The sequence below is a fragment of the Vulpes lagopus genome, chromosome 5, assembly GCF_018345385.1.
Source record: "Vulpes lagopus strain Blue_001 chromosome 5, ASM1834538v1, whole genome shotgun sequence".
NCBI lineage: Eukaryota > Metazoa > Chordata > Mammalia > Carnivora > Canidae > Vulpes > Vulpes lagopus.
This window is the reverse complement of record NC_054828.1, coordinates 4,175,202-4,196,308: the sequence shown is the minus strand read 5'-3', so window position 1 is coordinate 4,196,308 and position 21,107 is coordinate 4,175,202. Positions and strand designations below refer to the sequence as shown.

The 21,107-nt window shown below is 42.8% G+C and overlaps 1 protein-coding gene across 1 annotated transcript in view; it reads left to right on the top strand.

Annotated features, from left to right (window-relative positions):
* The window catches only part of ATXN10 (ataxin 10), a 162,844-nt gene that overhangs the window by 18,063 nt on the left and 123,674 nt on the right, over positions 1-21,107 (top strand). Inside the window, exons 2-3 of the mRNA XM_041754541.1 lie at positions 3,460-3,651; positions 9,536-9,618. Of these exons, the coding sequence (XP_041610475.1) occupies positions 3,460-3,651; positions 9,536-9,618 (275 nt within the window). The remainder of the gene's footprint in view (positions 1-3,459; positions 3,652-9,535; positions 9,619-21,107) is intronic.

The window sequence follows — 21,107 nt, the reverse complement described above, 5'->3', positions numbered from 1 at the left end:
ATAGTAACATTTGTAACATGGGAACGATTGACTGATCTTTACTGTTTTACTGTCGTTAATCATTTCATGTATTTAGCTGCGTTGTCTTGACAGTGAACTTAGAACTTGAAGACAGGGTACATTAGGGTTGCTTTGGATCTGTTATACCAAATAGCTTTCTTTCGAGGCTGCCAAGGAGCCAAGAAGTATATACAAGACTGTTAGATGCTTTCATAGAGTTCTTACTGGCGGTGAGTGAAAGCTCTTTCTGTCCACATCTGATGAAAGTTGTTCGTGTATTGTATGCAAAGATGGCGAATGAAGTCTATAACCATTTATTATGTGGCTCTAGAGGAAATGGTATTTTCCTTCTGCCCTTTATAGGGGAGCCAGACATCTAACAAATAGTCTCTGTTCTCAGGAAATTTAAAATACAGTCCATTGGGCCACATTCCCCCCTTTAAGCTCATCCATTGTATCCTGTGTGGAGGAGAAATTAGATGTTTGTTAAGTATCGGTCAAGAGGTTTCTACATCTCACTGAAAACATGACCTTTTTTCGAGGATAAAGGAGATATGGAGTCAAGACTATATGAATTTCTTAACAGGAATGGAAGAGTCAGGACTCCTGGGTGGCACAGTGGTTGAGCAGGGCATGATCCTGGAGTCCTGGGATCAAGTCCCACGTCAGGCTCCCTGCATGGAGCCTGCTTCTCCCTCTGTCTGTGTTTCTGCCTCTCTCTCTGTGTCTCTCATGAATAAATAAATAAAATCTTAAAAAAAAAGAATTAAAAAAAAAAGGAATGGAAGAGTCAAACAGATGTCTTGATAGTTCCCTTTCTCTAGTCGCTGCTGCCCCATGTGCTAATTTTACCCTGCTCACCTTGGCCTGGCGACTGGCTCAGGGTGCATGCTCAGTTATGCACCTGTGAGGCAGGCAGATGCTACCGAGTGTGCAAATGGACATCAGTGTTGTAAACTTGAATAAATACAATTAGTGAATGTCCTTCCTGGGCCCTAGAGATACAGAGAAAAATAGGACAGGCTCTGTTTTCCCAAGATTTATGGGCTGGCAGCATAGTTGGGTTGGAGAGGCAAGTATAATCTAATGTGGATAAGTATTAGTCCAGTCTTATGGAGGGAGTTCCAGTGGGATGTAGAGGTGGGAAGTGTTCTGCCTGGAGTAGCAGAGGAGTTTCACCAGGGCTTAGAGTTTTCAAAAGGCCTCCATAAGGAGACACAGGATTTTCCAGGCAGAGAATTGGGTGGGGGTTGTGTGGAACATGTATTCTGGGGAGGGCACATGTTTGAGCAGACAAAGAGGGTTGCAAGTGCTTGGTGTTCTCAGGAATTCATGGGTGTGCAGCCTGGGGAGAGCAGATGACAGTGATCACAGTCCCAAATTATTTTCTCTTCCCATCTCAAACATGAAGTGCCCTATGCTGCCTTGATACTTTTCTAGCAACTATTAATAGTTATTTTGACTTCAGGAATATTATGATTGGCCTTAGCTCAGTTAAACATTTTTGTTTTGATTAAAAGTGTAACAAAGGAGAAAGGCCTGGTACCTATGTGTCAAATTATCGTGTAGCATTGGGAATTATTCATAGGATGGTTCATGAACTTACTGATTGTTCAGTGCTTAGAATATCAGTTCTCCAATTTTCCCAAGAACAGTCCTTTTTTTTCCATCTTGCCTTTGCATCTACCATAGTTTGAGTCCAGAGCTTTTGATGCGCTCGATATCAGTGTTGAGTAAAAGAGATGTTAGGGTTTCAAAGAGCGGCTTCAGGGAAGACCATTCACGGTAGGAACGTGGTACTGCGGGAGGGTAGCTCACAAAAGACCAGGGGGGATAGGTCATGTTGGCTCTTATCACAGGTGAGATGACACCATCTTTGTGCAGTGGGGGCAGATAACGAGATTTATTCTTTGTTGTAGAAATCCTGATCATGCTTGGCATCCTTTGAAATGTTTAAAACTCTTGGGTATTAGCATGTTAACATCTGCACTGTATTTAGTACTCCTTAAAGATGTCTCGAGAATGTTCGTGAATTTTCTTTATGGCAAATTGTCATTGAAAATGGCTTATGTGTGTAATTGTTTCTTACAGTTACTGAGACAGGGTAAGTACTGTACCATTGGGCTCTCACAGTTTTATTTGGTCACTTGGTCACTAATAAATAATGTAATGTACATCCTCTGACCGTGAGGTAAAAATGTGCCAGTTGCAGTACAAGGACTTGGGCCTGAAGTGCAAGGAGGGGCGTGTCTCTGGGCCTTGGGCAGGGAGAGATGTGTGGACGGGCTCTGCTGGCACCCAAGCTGGCAGTGACTCGGGGGGTTTGGCGTCAGCGGTTCCATATGAACTCTCGGTTCCCTGATAACCTGGCGCAGTGTGAGGAAGAGGTGGAGAGTGCTGGGGTTCCATGACCATATGACCAACAGTCATATGGTCAGTGGGAATCTTCAAGAATCTCTTCAGTTGTCCAGCACAGCAATTTTTCTTCTGACCGTAAAACAGATGGCTGTTTCTTTAGGAGATTCATGGAATGAGGAAGTTGGCTTGCATTTTGGTGCCATGTTGCACAAAAAATTCTTTTTTTTTTTTAAAATTCTTATCTTCATAGCTCTGTAATGATAGCCGGTGCAATCCGTGCTTCTGGCATGAGAGGCATGTGGGAACTGAGATGCCCAGAGGGACCGGCCACAGATTCATTTTTCTCCCCTGGGCATGTACTCTAGGCAGAAGGGTGCCCTCACTTGCTTGATCCCTGCCTGCTCCCCCTCTCCCCCTTTGCCTCTGTTTCCTTCTCCCCCCAGCTCTGTCTCCCCCTCACCCCCATTTCTATCCCTGTGTCTCTGTTCCTTTTTATCTCCCTCCTTCCTCCCCTCTCTCCCTCCTCCTCTCTTTCCCTCATCTGTGCAGTTGAATATATACAAGCTTAGTACAAGTGTTGCTAGCTTCTCTGTATCTAGAGATTGGATAGCAGGCTGGCCTCCCAGACAGTTTAATGAATAGTGTTTCTCATAATGGTACTTGAGTACCTGTTGGGTGGCACTGGGAAATGGTTATTTTCTCTTTCTAGAGCGTAGAATATAGATCTTCTGTTTTGATTAAGGGTAGATCCATAAACGCAGACCCTCACCTGAAACTGGTATTTGGGTTGTCACAGGGAGTGACAAGTCAGACTGCTTCTATAGGAAACCTGGCTCTCCTCGGTATATGGGCAAATTACTTAAATTCCCCTCTATTTCCATGGTCTTTAATTAAATAATACATGAAAGGGTTGGTAAGAATGGTGCCTGTCTAAGCACTCTGTGTGTGTAGCTCTTTATTTTGTGTTGTAAGTTTAAGGAGCTAGAGCAGACAGGTCTGGCCCGCTTCCCTGTAGAAATAAGTATAAGCAGTCTTCTGAATAGGACATTTGGAAATTAGATTTTTTTCCCTCTGGTTTGTAACATTTTTATCCCTTTTCAGAGAAACTGCACCCAGGACTATCTTCCAAAGAGTCCTGGACATCTTGAAGAAATCTTCCCATGCTGTCGAGCTGGCCTGCAGAGACCCATCCCAGGTGGAACATCTGGCTTCTAGCCTGCAGCTCATAACGGAGTGCTTCAGGTGTCTGCGAAATGCTTGTATCGAGTGTTCTGTGAACCAGAATTCCATCAGGTAGTGTTCTTTGTAATAACAAATGTACCTTTGATTGTATTTTCTTGTGTATGTATATATATGTACTGGTCTGTTGTATTGGTGAGAAATTGTTTTGGTATCAGTTATTATTACCCAGCGTTAACCATAGGCTAGGATTAGTCTCTAGGGGACAGGCTGTCTGCAGTCTTGCCACAGTTGTAGACGAGCATATACATGGAATGACATATAATAGAGTGTTTCTAACCTTAGGGGTTATTTTGATATTGCTGATGCTTTTTGAGGTATTTGGTTGTAGACATATAGCACAGTGATTTTAATAACTCCCATCTTGATTCTCTGATCCCATATCCTGCCTTTCTAAAGGCATACGTAGTTCTAGACCTCACTTTATTTAGTTATAAATATTTTAATTAGTTTTAGTGTTTTAATTAATTACCCTTGTGTTTACTTTGAACAAGGAGCATGGTTTGTAGATTTCTCAGATGACCTAATTTAAAATTTCCTGAAGACCGTGTGGAGTTGCAAGGTCTCCTTCCACCTGTTTTATAACATGCATATTTTTGAAAGAAGTTAAGATGAACGAGAGAATCTCCAGGTGCCGTTCTTGTTTTGCTTGTTGCTCTCCCCTCCTGGAATGGAGCACCTTTCCTCTTTGATTTAATGGAATCTGCTTTTTATTACACATTTTAGCTTGAGATGAAGTCAGAAGCCACAGAGAGCACACTTGCCTTTCTTTCTTGGACTTGAACGTAGACAGAGCCTCCGGGCCTCTCTGTCACTGCTGTGGTGGGTGAAGCTGGGCTGGTCCAGAAGTCACTCGGACCCGCTTTGCTCCCTAGACAGTCTTATACCTGAGGCTTTGATGTGATGAATGAGATTTTTAAGATCAAAGGAGAGGGGGGAAGAATGCCAGGGTTGTTTAATACTCAATGGACCCTGCTGTCCATTGGCAGGTAAATGCATAGGAACAGTAATAATGTTGCTAATAATAGTTAATGTTTTAAAACATAACTAGTCATGTGCTAGAAGGTGGGCAGAGGCTGCTTTGTTTTGTCCCTTTCCTGTGATGGGGGAGGGAAAGGCAAGCCTCAGAAACGCTGGCTGTGGGCTGGAAGAGTTCTCCTTGGGCCTTGCCAGCCTCGTGGGGAAGAAGGCAGGCATTTGGTGGGCTTGCCCTACACCCTGGGCTTTGTCTCCAAGGCTTAACTGCAGTGTCTTGTTTTATTTGTAGAACAAATCCCAGAAATAGCATACTGCTATTTTTCCACTTTTACAAAAGAAGAGACTGTGACTCGGGTTAAGGAACTTGTCTGATAGTCCCTCATTCGGGGAACATTCTCTCTGACTCAAGAACTCAGGTTAGGAGTGGTGCTGTGACTGCCCCAAGACACCCGCCAACCCTGTTGCGTGTGACTGTCCCTTGAGCAGCCACAGGACCCTGAATGAGGGCCTCAATCCTTCTGAGAACCAGTCTTCTCTGTACGTCAGCACAAGCAGTGTCTCCCACCCAGGGCTGTCGGGCGTTTGAAATGAGATTACTTACATGATTGCTACTGTGCTGTGCACCTGGTCTGCCCCGGAACTGTGTTTCTGCTCCTCAGGAACTATAGTGCAATAAAAGTATGGTGATGATATAACTGTCTTAGAAATTAATTTCTTTTTCTGAGTGTAAAAATAATATGTACACTATACAAATTCAAACTTTGCAAGAATAAATACTGTGGTGAATGAAAAAGCAGCTGTCTTGTAGCAGGGCCATCAAAGCCATGGTATATGTGTCATGTGCAGCCATGGTTGGGGAGAAACAAAAACGAACATATGAAGACGTTAGTTTTTCTGCCTCTTTCCTTCTAGGACTAGATTGTTATTCGCAGTTGATTTTTAGCAGGAAATTCCAACCAGGTAGGACATCACATCCTGGAAAAATAATTTTTCCAGTTAGAAACACAAAACATTCTAGGCTGACTTTAACAGCAGTCACTTATTTCTGAGCCTGTCAGGATTCAGATTGCAGCCATTATGGAGTTTTCTGGTGCTTTATTTTAAGTTAATAAGGAGTTAATTAAAAGGTGTGATGCTAAGGGATCACAGGCCTAGATCCCTTTACATCTTCTGAGTGCTGCCCATGTGTGGACTTGGAGTTATATTTTGTAGATGGACTGGGGTATAACAGCAAAGCAAATATTCTGAGTCCTGTGAAGTTTCAGGAAGTACTCAAAACTGTCCAAAGCTGTTAGCTCCTCACATCAGTATGACCCCTATTGTAGGGGTCACTGTGGTTTTACTGTCAGGAACCAGGTGAATGGTTTAGGCTTTGAGAACTCTGTCCCTAAGAACTTAGAACACTAAGTTCTGTCCTAGTGTGAAGGCAGCCACAGAGAATATGTGAATGCATGCCCATGTCTGTGATCCAGGGCAGCTTTGTTTGTGAACATTGAAGTTTGAATTTCATAAAATCTTCATGTCGTGAAATTATATTTTTCTTTTTTCTTTTCTTTGGTCGGTCTCTCTCTCTCTTTTAAAGTATGTGGCCATATAGAAATAGCCAGTGGGTGCATTGGCCTGGTAGCCATCTGTATGCAGGTGTAGAGGCAAGAGCAGGAGAGGTGGTACAGCTTCTTTTCTGGGAGGCAGGCACTGAGCTACTTTTCCTACCAGCCTGATAAGTAAAGAACAAGGGAGCAGTGGCTCTCTGACCCCCTGGCCTTAGGGAAGGGAGAGAGGATCCTGCTGTGGACACACCAACCCTGACCGTCTTGTTCTTTAAGGAGTGAACATCTTGGCTTAATTCTGATTCGTGTTGAGAAGTGAAGGTAGGGACCTATATTAGTTTCCTTTGCTGCTATAACAAATAGCTTCAAACTTAGTGGCTTCAAGCAACAGAAATTTATTATTTTGTAGTTTTGGAGTCAGAAGTTGAAAATTAGTCTCAACTAATTTTCAATTAGTGACCTCAAGTGAGCCTACCAGTAGGGCCAGTTCCTTCTAGATGCTGCCTATGTTCTTGGTTCACAGCTCCATCCTCCCATGCTCAAAGCAACAACATAACATCTTCCAGTAACTGTGACTGACCATCCTGCATCCCTCTGATAAGGACTCAGAATTACATGATGCCTACTCAGATAAGCTAGGATCATGTCTCCATCTCAAAACCATTAATTTAATCATATCTAAAAGGTCTCTTATGATATTTTCTGACCAATTTTGATATTCAGCAGCAGCTGGATGTCCAGCAATTCAGTTCTATTCTGACAACCACCCACCTGGAGTCAGAGACATCAGATTCCATAACTTAAAAAGCTCAGTCCCATAAGACAGCACCACTTCAAATGCAAACGAGGTGCCCAAGCTACATTCCTGCCTAGCTGGCTATAAATTTGGGGATTCCCATGACACCCCTCAGGTTTGATCACCCAATATAATGGCTCACATAACTCAGGGAAGCAGTTTACATACTGTTACCAGTTTACTATAAAGGGTACAACTTAGGGATAGCCAAGGAGAAGAGGCACACAGGACAAGTGGGTAGCCACAGAGCATCCATGCCCCCCTGGGCATGCCACCATCCTCCTAGCACTGATGTGTTCACCAACTCACACAGAAATTTTCCATACTTGTCATTTACTAGGGGCTTTTATGGAGGTTCCATCACACAGGTTTCATTGGTAAAATCATTGTCTGTGGGTGATTGAACTCAATCTCCAGATCCTTCTCCTCCCCAGAGGTCTGGAGGTTTGGGTTGAATGTCACAGCTCCGTAATCATTTGGTTGGTTCCTCTGGCAGCCACACTCCAATGTGAAGCTGCCTTAGAGGCCCAGTGAGAACCATATATCAGCATAAACATAAATGTTGAAAGGGGCTTGTTGTGAAAAACAAAAGATGCCTTGTCACACCAGAAATTCCAAGGGTTTTAGGAGTTCTGTGACAGGAATGGAGAACAAAGATCAAAATATATTTCTTAGCATACCACATCTCTTTGGCCACGTTAGATAGCGTATTTACAGGTTCCAGGGTGTAGTGTGTGGGTGTGGACATTTTTGGAAGGCTGTTGTTCCTCACCATAGTCCACCTGTGGCCTGTTCAAAGGTCATTCAAAGATGAATTCATTGCTTCTCGAGGCCCCACATTTCCGACCCCGACAGCATCAGCTCAAGTCCAGAATCTTATCTAAGTCTCATCAGCCAAGAAGTCCCAAATCTCATTATCCAATTGTTTAAATTACTTAGGGGTCAGACTCTGGATGTGCTCCCATCTGGGACAGAATTCCTCTTTGTCTGTGTGCCTGTGGAACTGGACAAGTTCTCTGCTCCCCAAATGCAGTTTGGGGGCAGGCCTAGGATAGCCATTTTAGACATTATCCTTTGAAAGAGGAGAAAATTGAAGGGAAGAGGAATCACTGATCCCAAGCAATTTCCGAATCACGTTGGGCAAATCTCCGGTTTTAAGGCCTGGGAAGAATTGTCTGTGGCTTGCAGCTATGCCCTTGGCCCTGGCCTCAGAGCCACCCTTCCTTTTTCCTGAAGGGAGCACATGTGTTCACCTGAGTACTTCGAACCATCAGCCTACTTCCTGCCTGGAAGTCTGGCTTTGGGAGTCTGATACCTTTTTTTTTTTTTTTAATTTTAAAATTTTCATCCTTTCTCTGTGCATTTGTCTAAGCTGGCAGAGTTTCTACCAGTAAAACATTTTCGGCAACCTTGTGGATCTCACATGTATGTCATGGGAATTCCCACCGTTAGACTAGAGGGTCCTCCACAGAGCTTTGCTCCATAACCCCTTCTTACTCCTGGGTTCTGCCGAGGTGACAGAGGGCAGTGAGTCACACCTTAATCTTTTCAAAGAGCCGCTCCTGCCATGGGACTAAACACTATCACCATTTGATTCTTCCAGGGCACCAGGAAAAGGTTATCCAGCCAGCCCCTTGGCTTTCTCTGCGGAGCACACTTTCTTGCCAGTGACTGTCTCAGTTTTTAGCACCTTTTGCCATCTGGCTAGACTGAGAATTCCCCGAAGCAAGACCTGGTTCTCTGTTCATCTCTGTTACCTCTGCCCCTGGCATTTTATTAGATCACACACCGTCAGCATGTGGTTTGGAAATGTGCTCAGCTGAATATCCCAAGTTCATGATTTTGCTAAGCTTCTGCCCCTGTGGGGAAAGGATCCTCTTTCCCCATTTCCTAGTACTAGGTTCCTCGCTTCATCCTGAGCCCTCATGGACTGTGCCTCTGGCAGCCAGAAAAGGCATCAGAGTGTTTCAGGTGCTGCTCACTATTCTTCCAGCCCCTGCCCACCACCAGGCTCCTGCCAGCTTCCCCAGCCACTCCCACACGGTCAGATGTTTATTTACAGCAGCACCGCTGCTTCCTCTGCCCAAATCTGGATTACCTTCTTCCTGATGCTGTGATGAATTACCAAACACTTAGTGGCGTGAAACAACACAGATTTGTTATCTTTCAGTTCGGGAATTCAGAAGGCTAGAATGGGTCAACATGGCTGAGTTCCCTGTGGAGGCTCTAGGGGAAAATCCATTTCCTGGCCTTTTCTAGAAGCTTCCTACATTCCTGGGCTCACAGCCCCTTCCCTGATTCTGACATCCTCCCCTCTCATTTTCTTCTTTTAAGAACGCTTGGCACTGTTGTGGGCCCACCTGGCTAGTCCAGGGTCATTTTCCCATCTCAAGATCCTGAATCTACCGATGACCTAAGGTCCCCTTTGCTGTGGGATGTGACACATTCACAGGCTTTCGGATTATGATGTGGACAGCTCAAGGGGCCACAATTCTGTTTACCACACACACCGTGACCCAGAAGTCACAGCTCCATTCCCTGGATCATCATTTGAAATGCAGGTTTAAGAAAATTAATGGGTTTGACTTTGTCTTTTTTTAAAAATGTTTTACAGGAATTTGGATACAATTGGCGTTGCTGTTGATTTGATTCTTCTTTTTCGTGAACTGCGGGTGGAACAGGAATCCCTGTTGACAGGTAATTTGCAGTATGATTCATGGGTTATTTGTACTTTTGAAAAGGATTTAAAAACCACAACTTTGAGTTAAAGCAAATGATTTGTATTTCATGATACAGAGACACTTATTCAGTGATGTTAGCGAATTATCATAAAAGAAAGTTGCAACAACTTCCTTTCCTTGCTCTCCTGTGGGCTGAATTGCACCCCCTGACTCTCCTCAAGTCCATATGGTAGAGTCCCAACCCCTAGCACTTCAGAATGTGACTGTATTTGGCGACCAAGCCATTAAAGAGATAAATAAGGTGAAGTGAAGTCACATGGGTTTGCCCTACAATTATGCCTGCTGTCCTTGTAAGAAGAGGAGGTCAGGACACAGACACGTACAGAGGGATGATGACGTGAGGACATGGGGACAGGACCACCGTCTGCAAGCCCAGGAGAGGGGCCTTAAGAGGAGTGAGCCTTGCCCACACTGTGATCTTGGACTTCTAGCCTTTACATTTGAGAAAGTAAATTCCCACTGTGTAAGCCACCCAGTCTGTGGTGCCATGTTAGGGCAGCCCGAGCAGAGTCGTTCAGTGTCTCTCGGTACGTGTGGATGTGGTGTGCCTGTTCTCAGTGCTGGGTGTGATCCGAATGGTCACCAGAGCAGACGGAAAAATCTTTGCCTCTGTGTGTTTACGGTGCAGTGACAGTACGTTACGTAAGTTAAATATATGGTGTGACCAAGGGGGAAGGAAGTTCTCATTGTTAATAGCTGTTGATAAGGGATTAACAGAAAAATGAAGCCTCTCAATTAGAAGACCAGGAAGCTTTTCTAGACTTTTTGGGACGTTTTTGGTTCTTAAACTATTAACATCCATACTTGTCCTTCAGACAGGTTATTATTGTAATATGACAGAAAACAGAATTTTAACTTGCAGTTTCTTTTTCCAGTGATTTGAGATACTTATGCGCAAACCTCAGTCATTTAATAATAAACTCTTATTGTAAATGTCCAGTTTATAAGAAGATGTACTAGATTGTGGGTTAGAGGAATTCTTTTTAATAATAATCCAACAAATGCTTCCTCTAAAGGAGAAGCCTACAGCTGTTTGTAAAATATGATCTGATTTACAGATTGATTTCCATATCTGTCAGTGCCGAAACAGGCTGAACAGTGAGGCCTACTGGCCTTCATGTTGCTATATCTGCTGCTGTTGGAAGCAGGTAGAGAACTCGAGGTGGCAGTCTTTTCACAGGTGGAGAAGCAGAGGCTCCGAGTACTGTGGGCTGCCTCAGGTGTCAGAGGTGCTGCCCAGTTTGGTTTAATTTTCCTTCTATTCTGTGGGTCCTTACCATTCTCATGTAAAGCTCCTTTATTCAAATTCCTGTGTCTTTCTACTTGTTTTAGAGTTCTTCCTTTGGGAAATTTTAACTATCTTTTGAATTAATTAAATGGTCTAAGAATTTCCACACTAAGTGCTCTACTTTTCTTTTCTTTTTTTTTTGGACAGCACTAATTTCTCAGGTATTGTTAAGAAACCAACAGGGTGTAGGGCTTAGTTGGAAAGTATTTTTGATATCTGTTTAAGGGTCTTTTTGTAGCTCCATTTTATGATACAATGGAAGCCTCAGTGATCAAATGGGGGAAGAAAAACCAGCAAAAATCCAGATTTTACTCTGTCCCATGGAAAAGCAGCTATTTTTGAAGACTGTGTGTGGTATGGTAATTCAGAAAGAGAGTTCAGAACGTACTGCATTTTATAATTACTGAAAAATACTGATGTGGTGGATAGTGTGTCGCTGGCAGCGCCGATGCACTGTGGTGGGCAGGAGTGGGTTTCCCTGGTAATGATGTATTCCTAAATAAGGCACCCAAGAGGAAGCACTACACGAACGCTGTGATTAAAGAGCCATCAGAGCAAGCCAGCCCTCCCCTGGCGCATTGAGCCCCATCCCCATGCGCCCACTGAGCGCCGCTTCTCCTGAAATTACCCTTTCCCTCTGCTCCCCGTCCTTCCGTCAGCACATAATGTGCCCTCCTGTCTTCCCTGGACTCCATGGGCCGCTCTGCTCCATCCCAGATCAGCCACGAAAGATATGTTGGTCGTGTGGTGTTTATCTGATAAATACTGTTTCACGGGATTGATTTTTCTCTTTACTGAAGCAAGTCCATGACCTCACAGAATGCTGAAAGGAGCTGATTTCTGAAAGTTTTTATGACCCAGTTTGTCATTGACGGATAAATGGATTGTGTGGTTGGTGGTCTGGCCTCTCACTGATCCGCGCCGACCAGCAGGCATGTCTTCATGCACCTGTGTTGTGTTGGTGTGTTCAGAACAGTTTACAGTTTTGGCAGATGCGGTTGTGTTAAGTTTAATTAAGTAATCTATTTTTTACTGACATGAGATTCACACAGCATATAAGTAACCACTTTAAAGTGAACAGCGGATTGGTATTGAGAGCGTTGGCAGTGTTGTGCAGCCACCACGTCTAATTGCAGATATTGTCATGGCTCCAAAATGAAACCCTCTACCCACTGAGCAGCTGCTTTCTGTTCTCCCCTCCCTTGCATTCTCTGCCTGTGGATTTACCAATTCTGGATTTCTCATATAAGTGGAATCAGAATTACGGGACCTTCCTTGTCTGGCTTCTCACACAAAGCAGAGTGTTTCAGAGTATACACATGTTGTCACACGTATCAGTGCTTCATTTTTCTAGATGACTGAATACTACTCCATTGTGTGCACAGACCATATTTTGTTTATTCGTTCCATTTGCATTGCTTCCACCATTTGGCCCTGGCACCACTGTTCAGCTGTTTAGAACAGCACTGCTCTGCACATGCCTGTATACATATTTATTGGAGTATCGGCTTTCTGTTCTTTGGGGTATATACCTAGCAGTAGAATGGCTGTGGGTCAATTTCTATTTAAGTTGATAAGGAACTGCCCAGCTTTCCTCAGCAGCTGAACTCTAACATTTTTACCAACAACGTACAGCATTCTAGTATCTCCACATCCTTGCCAGTGTTTGTTTTCCTTTTTGGGGGGTTATAGTCACCTGATGGTTGTGAAGTGGTATCTTATTGTGGTTTTGATTTGTGTTTTCCTAATGATTAATGATGCTGAACATCTTAGGTACTTGTTTTGGCCATTTGTAAATTGTCTTTGGGGAAATGCCTTTTCAAGTTCTTTGCCCAGTTTTTAGTAGGGCTGTTTATTTTTTTCTGGTTGAGGTTTGTTTTTTAAGATTTATTTATTTATTTGAGAGAGAGAGAGAGAGAGAGTGTGTGTGTGAGCATGGGGAGAGGCAGAGAGAGAGAGAGAGAGGGAGAAGCAGACTCCCCACTGAATGTGGAGCCTGATCCAGGACTTGATTCCAGGACCATGATTTCTCAGGAGATCATGACCTGAGCTGACGGCGGATGCTTCACTGACTGAGCCACCCAGGCGCCCCTGCTATTAAGGTTTAAGATTTATTTCTATATTGTGCATACTAGCAATTTGGTGGAATCTGTAGATCCATTGGGGAGACTGCCATCTTACTGATAATGGAGTCTTCCAGTCCATGAGAATGGGCCACCTCTCCCCTGATTTAGGTCTGTACTTTCCAGTTGTGTCAGCTTTATATAGATGAGGTGTGTTTGTAGGCAGAGTTGGAAGGATATTACCAAGGTGAGGAGGGGAAGGGAAGTTAAATCTTACTTCTCATTTTTGTCTTGAAAAGGGCAGTTCACAGTGTTCCTGAGTTTGTTTGGAATTCCATAGTGAAATTTGTTTTTTTTTTTTTTAAATTTTTTTTTTTTTTAACTTTTATTTATTTATGATAGTCACAGAGAGAGAGAGAGAGAGAGAGAGAGAGAGGCAGAGACATAGGCAGAGGGAGAAGCAGGCCCCATGCAGGGAGCCCGACGTGGGATTCGATCCCGGGTCTCCAGGACCGGGCCCTGGGCCAAAGGCAGGTGCCAAACCGCTGCGCCACCCAGGGATCCCTCCATAGTGAAATTTGGATTCAACAATGAAACTTAGAAAAAATTTATAGTATGTTAGTTCAAGCCTAATACAAGCCTTTTAAAAAGTATTCTGGTTCTTAATAAAGCACCCATATTGTGTTGTGACTGTTTCTCTGTGAGAACCTTATTCTTGGTGGATTTTTAGCAGTGTATCTGTGCCAGCGTTTTGTTACCACTCTTGAGGTAAAAACTGTAATTACATTGTCAAAATAATATTTAGAGTATTATTTTCAGAGAATAATTGCAGTGGTGTGACGAATATATTATGCTCATCAAATTTTATGTAAACACAAGCATGAGTTATTTTAATTGAATTATTGGTGTTGTTTTTGGCCTTTATTCGTTTCTAATCTGTAAAAATAATGTTGGGATTTTTGAGGGGCTTTGTAACATTTGCAGTATTTACACAGATCACTTGATAAGCTGTTTGGTAAAAGTAAACTGTCATTAGTACTTGTCTGGAGTTTTCTTTTCGTGCTGCTGGGACATCTTTAAACCTTTTCCTTCCTGGAATTGTGTTCTGATTCAGAGTGCTAATTTTTAGTTGCCTGAATGATTGTTAGGTCAGTTAGCTTTCAAGCCAACTTATATTGTTGGCTTTTGTGTGTGCGTGTGTTAAATTAAAATCTACAAGGGTTTGAGTGTTAATATTCTAAAATAGTAAAAAAAATAGTCATTTTAAATTGTGACTTCAGATTAAAAATGAAGGTATAAAGATTCGTTATAAGCATTTTCTATAATTTCATTATACTTTTTAAAAACTCAGAAAAGTGGAGAGAAAAATAATTTCCATGTATATGCAGGCTGCTTTAGAAGAACACTTGATTTTTTTGTCTTTTTTCAGGATTTGTCTGTATGGGAATGAACATGTACTTGCAGTTCTGTATTTTGCTTCTTGTAGGTTGTAATGTTAACTTAAGTCTGTGCTGGAGTCCTTGTTCATCATTTTCTTGTCTTTGTATTTCTTTGTGTTCTTTGTAATTTCCGTAGTTGACCACAGTTCCACAGCTCCCTGAGCCAGTGATTGCTGGGTTACTGTGAACACCTGAAGATCACAGGCACATCACTCACCTTATCTTTCCTAATCTTCACAGTTCCTCTGCCTCGGAAGTATTGGGGGAGCAGCCCATTCTCTGGTTAGGCTGGTGTGAAGGGAAGGCCACATCCCAGGAGAGTCTTGAGGCTGGGGTGCCTAGAGCTCTGGGGCTGGACCAGCAGGCCCACCAGACCCGCCCCTCTTCCAGAAAAGCAGAGGTCTAGAAAATGGAAAGATGTCGGGAGTGCCCTGCTCTTAAAATTGCCTCGTGGTTGCTGCCTGGTGGGAATCCTTTCGTGGAGCAGAATTTTTCATTTCAGCTCCTCCTGTGACCTTTTACCTTCCCTGATCAGCTTGGATTCCTGGTGGGGAGAAGAGCCACCTCTTGTTTTTGCCAGTCCTGCTGCTTTGGCCCTGGGGCAAGCTTTGTGATCTTAGAGCTTTGGTTTGGTCTTGTGTCAAAGGGCTGGAATATTAAAGCCAACGCATAAGGTTGTTGTGGGGATTAGAGGAGATCGCACAGTTAGAACACAGTGTCTAGCCCCTGGTAAATACCCAACAAATGTTAGCCACCCCTTTTATTACTACTGCCTGTTGACCTCATCCCTCGGTTCTTAATGCTGTTCTCATGTGGGTATTTGGTTCCCCAGAAGTGTCTCAGTCCCTTTCCACTCACGATCTCATCACATGCCATTCCGCCTGCATGGGCTGCCCTGGCCCCGATGTGAACCACTTCAAAACCAGTGAGCAAACAGTAGGGTGCGGGTGTTGACACCTCAGCATGCATGCCAGGCATAGTTGGGGCATGGCCCTGGGAGGCTGAAGCTCGGTCAGGCAGTGGCCTTTTAGGTATGGGGTGTGTCCTGAGGAAGGGGCTGGGACAGGGGTGGGCCTACAGGGATTCATGGTCGTGTCTGGTTACTGCAAAGCACAGAAGTATTTTAAATATTTCACTGATGAGCATCACTCTGCCCATGTGAATTGTGTGAATGTGAGCTCACTTGAGGGCATACAGCCTGCTCCAAGCTTTGGCTGGGCCACCCTAGCTGTCGACCTTGGGTGATTTATTTAATTACTCTGTACCTCCATTTCTTCATCTGTGAAACGTAGATAATGCTGTCTGCCTTACTGTGAAGCTAGAATAAGAATCCACGTAAATCACATGTGCATATCATGTTAGTGGTTGCCTAATCCTAGATACTGTTTTGGTTCTTAGGCTGTCTCAATTCAGTTCAAGCTCACCCCTCTGTCTCTGTTTTTCTATTGTGTTGCCAGGGCCAGGAGTCCACAAACCCACCTGTCCTTTGCTTTCTGTTAGATTCAGCTAATAAAGGATCCTGGTGGGAGGCTGGCGGGCAGGAGAAGGGAATTAGGGACTTGCACCGCCATTCCTGTCTCTTTTGGAAAACAGCAGCTACTCCCCGCTTCCAGCCTCCCTGTGTGATCCCGGGAGTACTGTTACCAGTTGGCCAGGGCCCTTCCCGAATCCCACTTGGAAGTATCCTCCGTGCTTCCGAGGCCCCTGCAGGAGCTGGGCAGCCCCCTCCTGCCGAGGCATGGGTTTTTGCCCCACACAGCCCTTGCTGGGTCCCACTTCTCAGAACCTGACCTTCCCATTTGTGCCTTCACTTCCAAGGTTGGTGGCTGTTTCCTGCAGCCGTAATCTCCTTGTCACCTCAGTGTTGCCTGTGTAGTTTAATTCTTTTTTTTTTTTTTTTTTTTTAGTTTAATTCTTTATATTGTGTTTTCTTTGGTGAAATACGTAGTCTTGTCCACCTGACTTGATCCTGACTTGTTTAGCTAATCATTGTGTTCTAAGGTCTATGCCTTATGCCCTCTTCTCTTGCTTCTACTCTGCCCTCTCTTACTCCCTCCCCCCTTCCTTCTCTCCATCCTCTCTGCCAGCGAGGGCACGTCCAGGAGATGACAACCACAAAATAACTTGAACAGAGAAAATGTAAAGAATTGCTGACTATAACAAGGGTTTTGAGAAACCTAGGGATTGACTACTAAGTGCAGAGAATGCCAGAAAACACAGGATTGCTGATATGTCAAGCAGCCAGGACTCCTAGGGCTGAGATGAGTGTCCAAGGGAGAGACTCCCCTCCCCGCAGGTCTGAGATCCAGCCCTCCTTGGAGAGGGCATTGTCTCAGCTCACTGGCTGATAGAGAGGTCTCTGACAGGTGGTGTTGGAGGAACTTGCTGGAAATCTACCCTCTGGTGTGCAGGGGAAGTCCTTCACAGGGAGTTTCTTTGAAGTGTCCTGGGGAAGTTTTTAGCTGCTGGATACTTCTGGTTGTGTCACACTCTGCAAGGGCTGATCAGTCGCATGCTAATCGGCATGCTGCTGAAGCCTGGCCAGATGAGCCACCCAGAACCAGGTGCCTCCCTTCCTCCAGCACCCCTCCCTCAGAGGCCTCTGCGGACAGAGGAGGCTGAACTTAGGGGGCACAAAGGAGAACCAGTGGAAGGGCCCACCTTCACTTTGGCAGAGCAGGCAATGGAGGTTTTACAAGGAGCTCTGAGGCTCTGTCCAGTACCTGGTGTTCACTCAGAAACCTTGTAAACCCAGCTGGCCCTCAGAACTCCCGGAATCTCTGGGATGCACAGAACTGGAGAGACCCCCTTGTTGTTTGTTCTCTTCATTCTCACAAATGCTTGGTTACTTTCTGACTGATTTTTGCCAGTCCAGTGGTGTGTAGTAGAATCTTGTGGTTTTCCCATGGCGTTGAGCACTTTCTATACTTTGCCTTTTGGATATCTTTATTAAGTGTTGTTTCAAACTTTCCCCCCATTTTTCTGTTGGATTTGTCTGTCTTTTTGACTGATTTATAAAAAGGCTCTCTTAATCTGTATATAAATCCTGTGGCAGTTATGTATTTCTCTTACGTGTTTATCTCTTCTGTTCTGAGGCTAGTGTTTTTTAAACTCTCTTTATGATGTCTTTTGAGAAAAAAAAATGTTCTTAGTTTTAATGTTTTTCTCTGGTATAATTTTCTGTATCTTGTTTAAAATATCTTTCTTATTCTGCGGGGTTGTTTTCTATTTTTACATTTTTACATTTAAGTTAGTACTTGGAATTGAATTTTCTGTGCTGTGTGAGGAAGGAATCCCAATTTCCATTTTTCCATACTGGTACCCAGTGGTCCTAGTGTTATTTTTTGAAAAGACCATCTTTTGTACTCAATAATCTGTTGTTGTATCTCTGTTGTTAATCATGCCAATTTAGATTTTCATCTGTTTCTTGTTCTTTTCTCTTTTGTTGGTCTATTTATCTCTTCCTGCCCCAGTACCGCACTGTTACCTACAATTGCTTACTGTTCTGTGAAAACACATCCTCTTACTAGTGATTTTCAACAGCGTCTCTGCTATTTGCCCTTTGTACAGTGACAAATTTTAGAATCATCTTGTCAAATTACACAGACACCCACAGAAACATATAGACATCCTCTGATGTGTAAAATTATACACATGCACACACACATACACACCCTGTTGGGATTGAGACACAGATTGCATTTAATCTCTAGAGAAAAATGAATTCCTTTAATCTGTGAACATGGTGTAATTCTTCACTCAATCAAATTTTAGAATTTCTTTTTTCTTAGTGGCATTGTACATCACTTTTAGCTACATTTTCATGCTTTTATACATGGTCTCTCTTCTTGATTTTTTTGGGGGAGGGGCTTGTTCCCTATATCTATGGAAATATTATTGACGTTTTAATTTTTTTTTTTAAGATTTTATTTATTTGAGAGAGAGCAAGCATGTACACGTGGGGGAGGGGCAGGGGGAAGAGGGAAAAGCAGGCTGCCTGCTGAGCAGGGAGCCCAACATGGGGCTCTGAGATCCCAGGACCCTGAGATCATGATCTGAGCCAAAGTGAGATGCTTAACTGAATGAACCATCCAGGTGCCCCATTTTTTAATACTGACTTTGCATCCAGCAACTTTTGTGACTCTTATTAATTCAAACAAAAAACTTACCCACTTAAAAATATTTTCTACGTACATTAGAAATGACATCAACTATGGAAGAAAAATAGATAGTGCCTTCTTTCCCAGTGTTTGGCCTTCCTTTGTCTTGCTTGCCTGGATTTTCAGTAGAATGTTGACTAGAAATGGTGACAGCAGGTACCTCTGTCTTCTTCCCTTTCAGAAGGAACTCTCTCCAGTTGACTATTAATTATAATGTGTGCCTGTGGATTTTTTGTTGGATACCCATTTTTAGGTTAAAGAAGCCCCCTTGTAGTCTTTGGTGGCTGGGAGTTGTTTTGTTTGTTGTTTGAAATAATGAATAGGGTGTTGAATTTTATCACATATGTTCCCTGCTGTATTTGAGATGATCATATGGTTCTGTCCTTTGTAGGTTCATGTGGTAAGTTATAAATTTTGACTTTGTGACATTAAACAAACTTGCAGTCTAAGGTCTAAGTTCAGCTTTATCATGCTGTGTATGACTGGATTCATTTTGAAATATATTCTTAGTATTTTTTACATTCTGTTATCTTCTGTTTTCCTGCTGTGCTTATTCTGACTCGGATATCACTGTTACGCGAGCCTCCCCACCTTGGTTTGAGGGTCTTCTCTCCTGTTCTTTGCAAGAGTTGTGTAAAATTGGAATTATTTCTTCCTGGAATGTGAGTGGGCAGTAAAGCCACTTGGGTCTAGGATTATTTTTTTGGTGGGAAATTTTCTGACTGCCAGTTTGATGATCTTAATCGTATAAGACTCTGCAGGCATTCCCTGAATATTTTACAGAGGTGGTTTTTGTTAGCTGTATTCTAGAGTTTTGTTCATTTAATTTAAATTTTCAAACAGTGCAGCATAATGTTATTTGTAATATTTTCTGACTATCTTTTTTGGTGTCTGTAAGATCCATGGCAGTGTTTCTTTGTCATTTCTGAGAATTTAATATCTTTGTTCTTTGTGCTTTCCCTCCTTTTTGATCAGTTTTCCCAAAGATTAATCAGTTTTGAGCTTTTTGAAGAGTCACATAGTGGATTTCTTGATATTTTCTTTGATTGACTGCATTCACTTTTAATAATTTCTTGCTCTTAATTTTTATTTTCCTCCTTCACTATTTTGGGGTTATTATTCTTTTTGTAGTTTCTTGAAGTAAATGCTTAGCTCATTTATTTTCTTCATTCTTCTTTTCCAAAGTATGCAAGCTAAAAATATTCCTTTGTGTACCATAGTAGCTCCATCTAGAAGCTTTGGTTTCGGGAATTTGCATTAATATTTGGTGTGAAATACCATATTTCCATCAAGATTTCTTTTCTGTCCCCATAGGTTATTTAGGGTCTGTCTTCTAATTTTAAATGGGATTTTTTTTTCTAATCATTTTTGGGGCTTATTTTCCCCAAGTAATTGTATGTAAACATAATTGTGATGTAGTAAATGAGCATTGTATGTATATCAGTTTTTAAAAATGTCTTGAGAGTTGTCTTTTGCTCCATTATATGGTGAAATATTGTTTTACTCTATGCCTTATGTCCTCGAAAAGACTACATATTTTGCAGTTGAAAAAATTTTTTTCGTTTTTACCAGTCAACTTCATGTATAACTCAGGGGATGGGATATTCTGCTAAGCATGAGATTACCATGTTGGATTAATACAATCACAGGAATAAATCCAAAATTGTGATACTTTATAATTGTGTGACTTTGGTCAGGTTCCCTATAACCTCTGTGGGTCTTGGTCTCCTGTGCTCTCTAATGAGGATGAGAATACCTATCTCAATAGTAGGATTCTCAATGAGGATTTACACAGTAAGCACTCAGGTTGTCTATTTAGAATCTCTGACCACAGGAACAAATGTGTTTTCATGTAACATTTGGAAATTGGACTTTTTAAACCAGCATTTATCAGTCCCTGTTGTGTATGGTGGCCAGGTGTTGTGTTCCCTCTTGGATGCTCAACACTGTTGGTGGGTTCCCATGTCATCCTTACCATAGTACTAACAAAACAGGCACTGTCCACGTATTATGGTGAAGAGCTTGGATTTCACAAAGGTCAGATACTCGCACGGGCTCACACTAAGGTGGGGATTGCATGTAGGTCTGTTTTCTGGTCACTAAACAGTTCTGTTGTACTGTTACTCTTCTTTTCTTTAAATAGACTATTATTCAGAGCAGTTTTAGGTTCCCAGCAACAATGAGAAGGTATGGAGATTTCTCATGTATCTCCTGCCCCCACACCTGCACAGCTTTCCCCTGCTGTCAATGTCTGGCTCCAGAGGGAGAGCTGACCCTGTGCAGTAGGTTTGAACTGCTCAGCTCCGCGTATATACTGATGTGTTAGAGAGCAGCACTGTAAATGTATTTTCTCTTTCTTACGATTTTCTCTAGCTTTATTAGAATACAGTATACACTACATATAATGGACAAACTGTGTGTTAATCAACTGTTTAGGTTATCAGCAAATCTCCTGGTAGGTTATCCGTAGTTAAAATTTTGGGGAGTCAGAAATC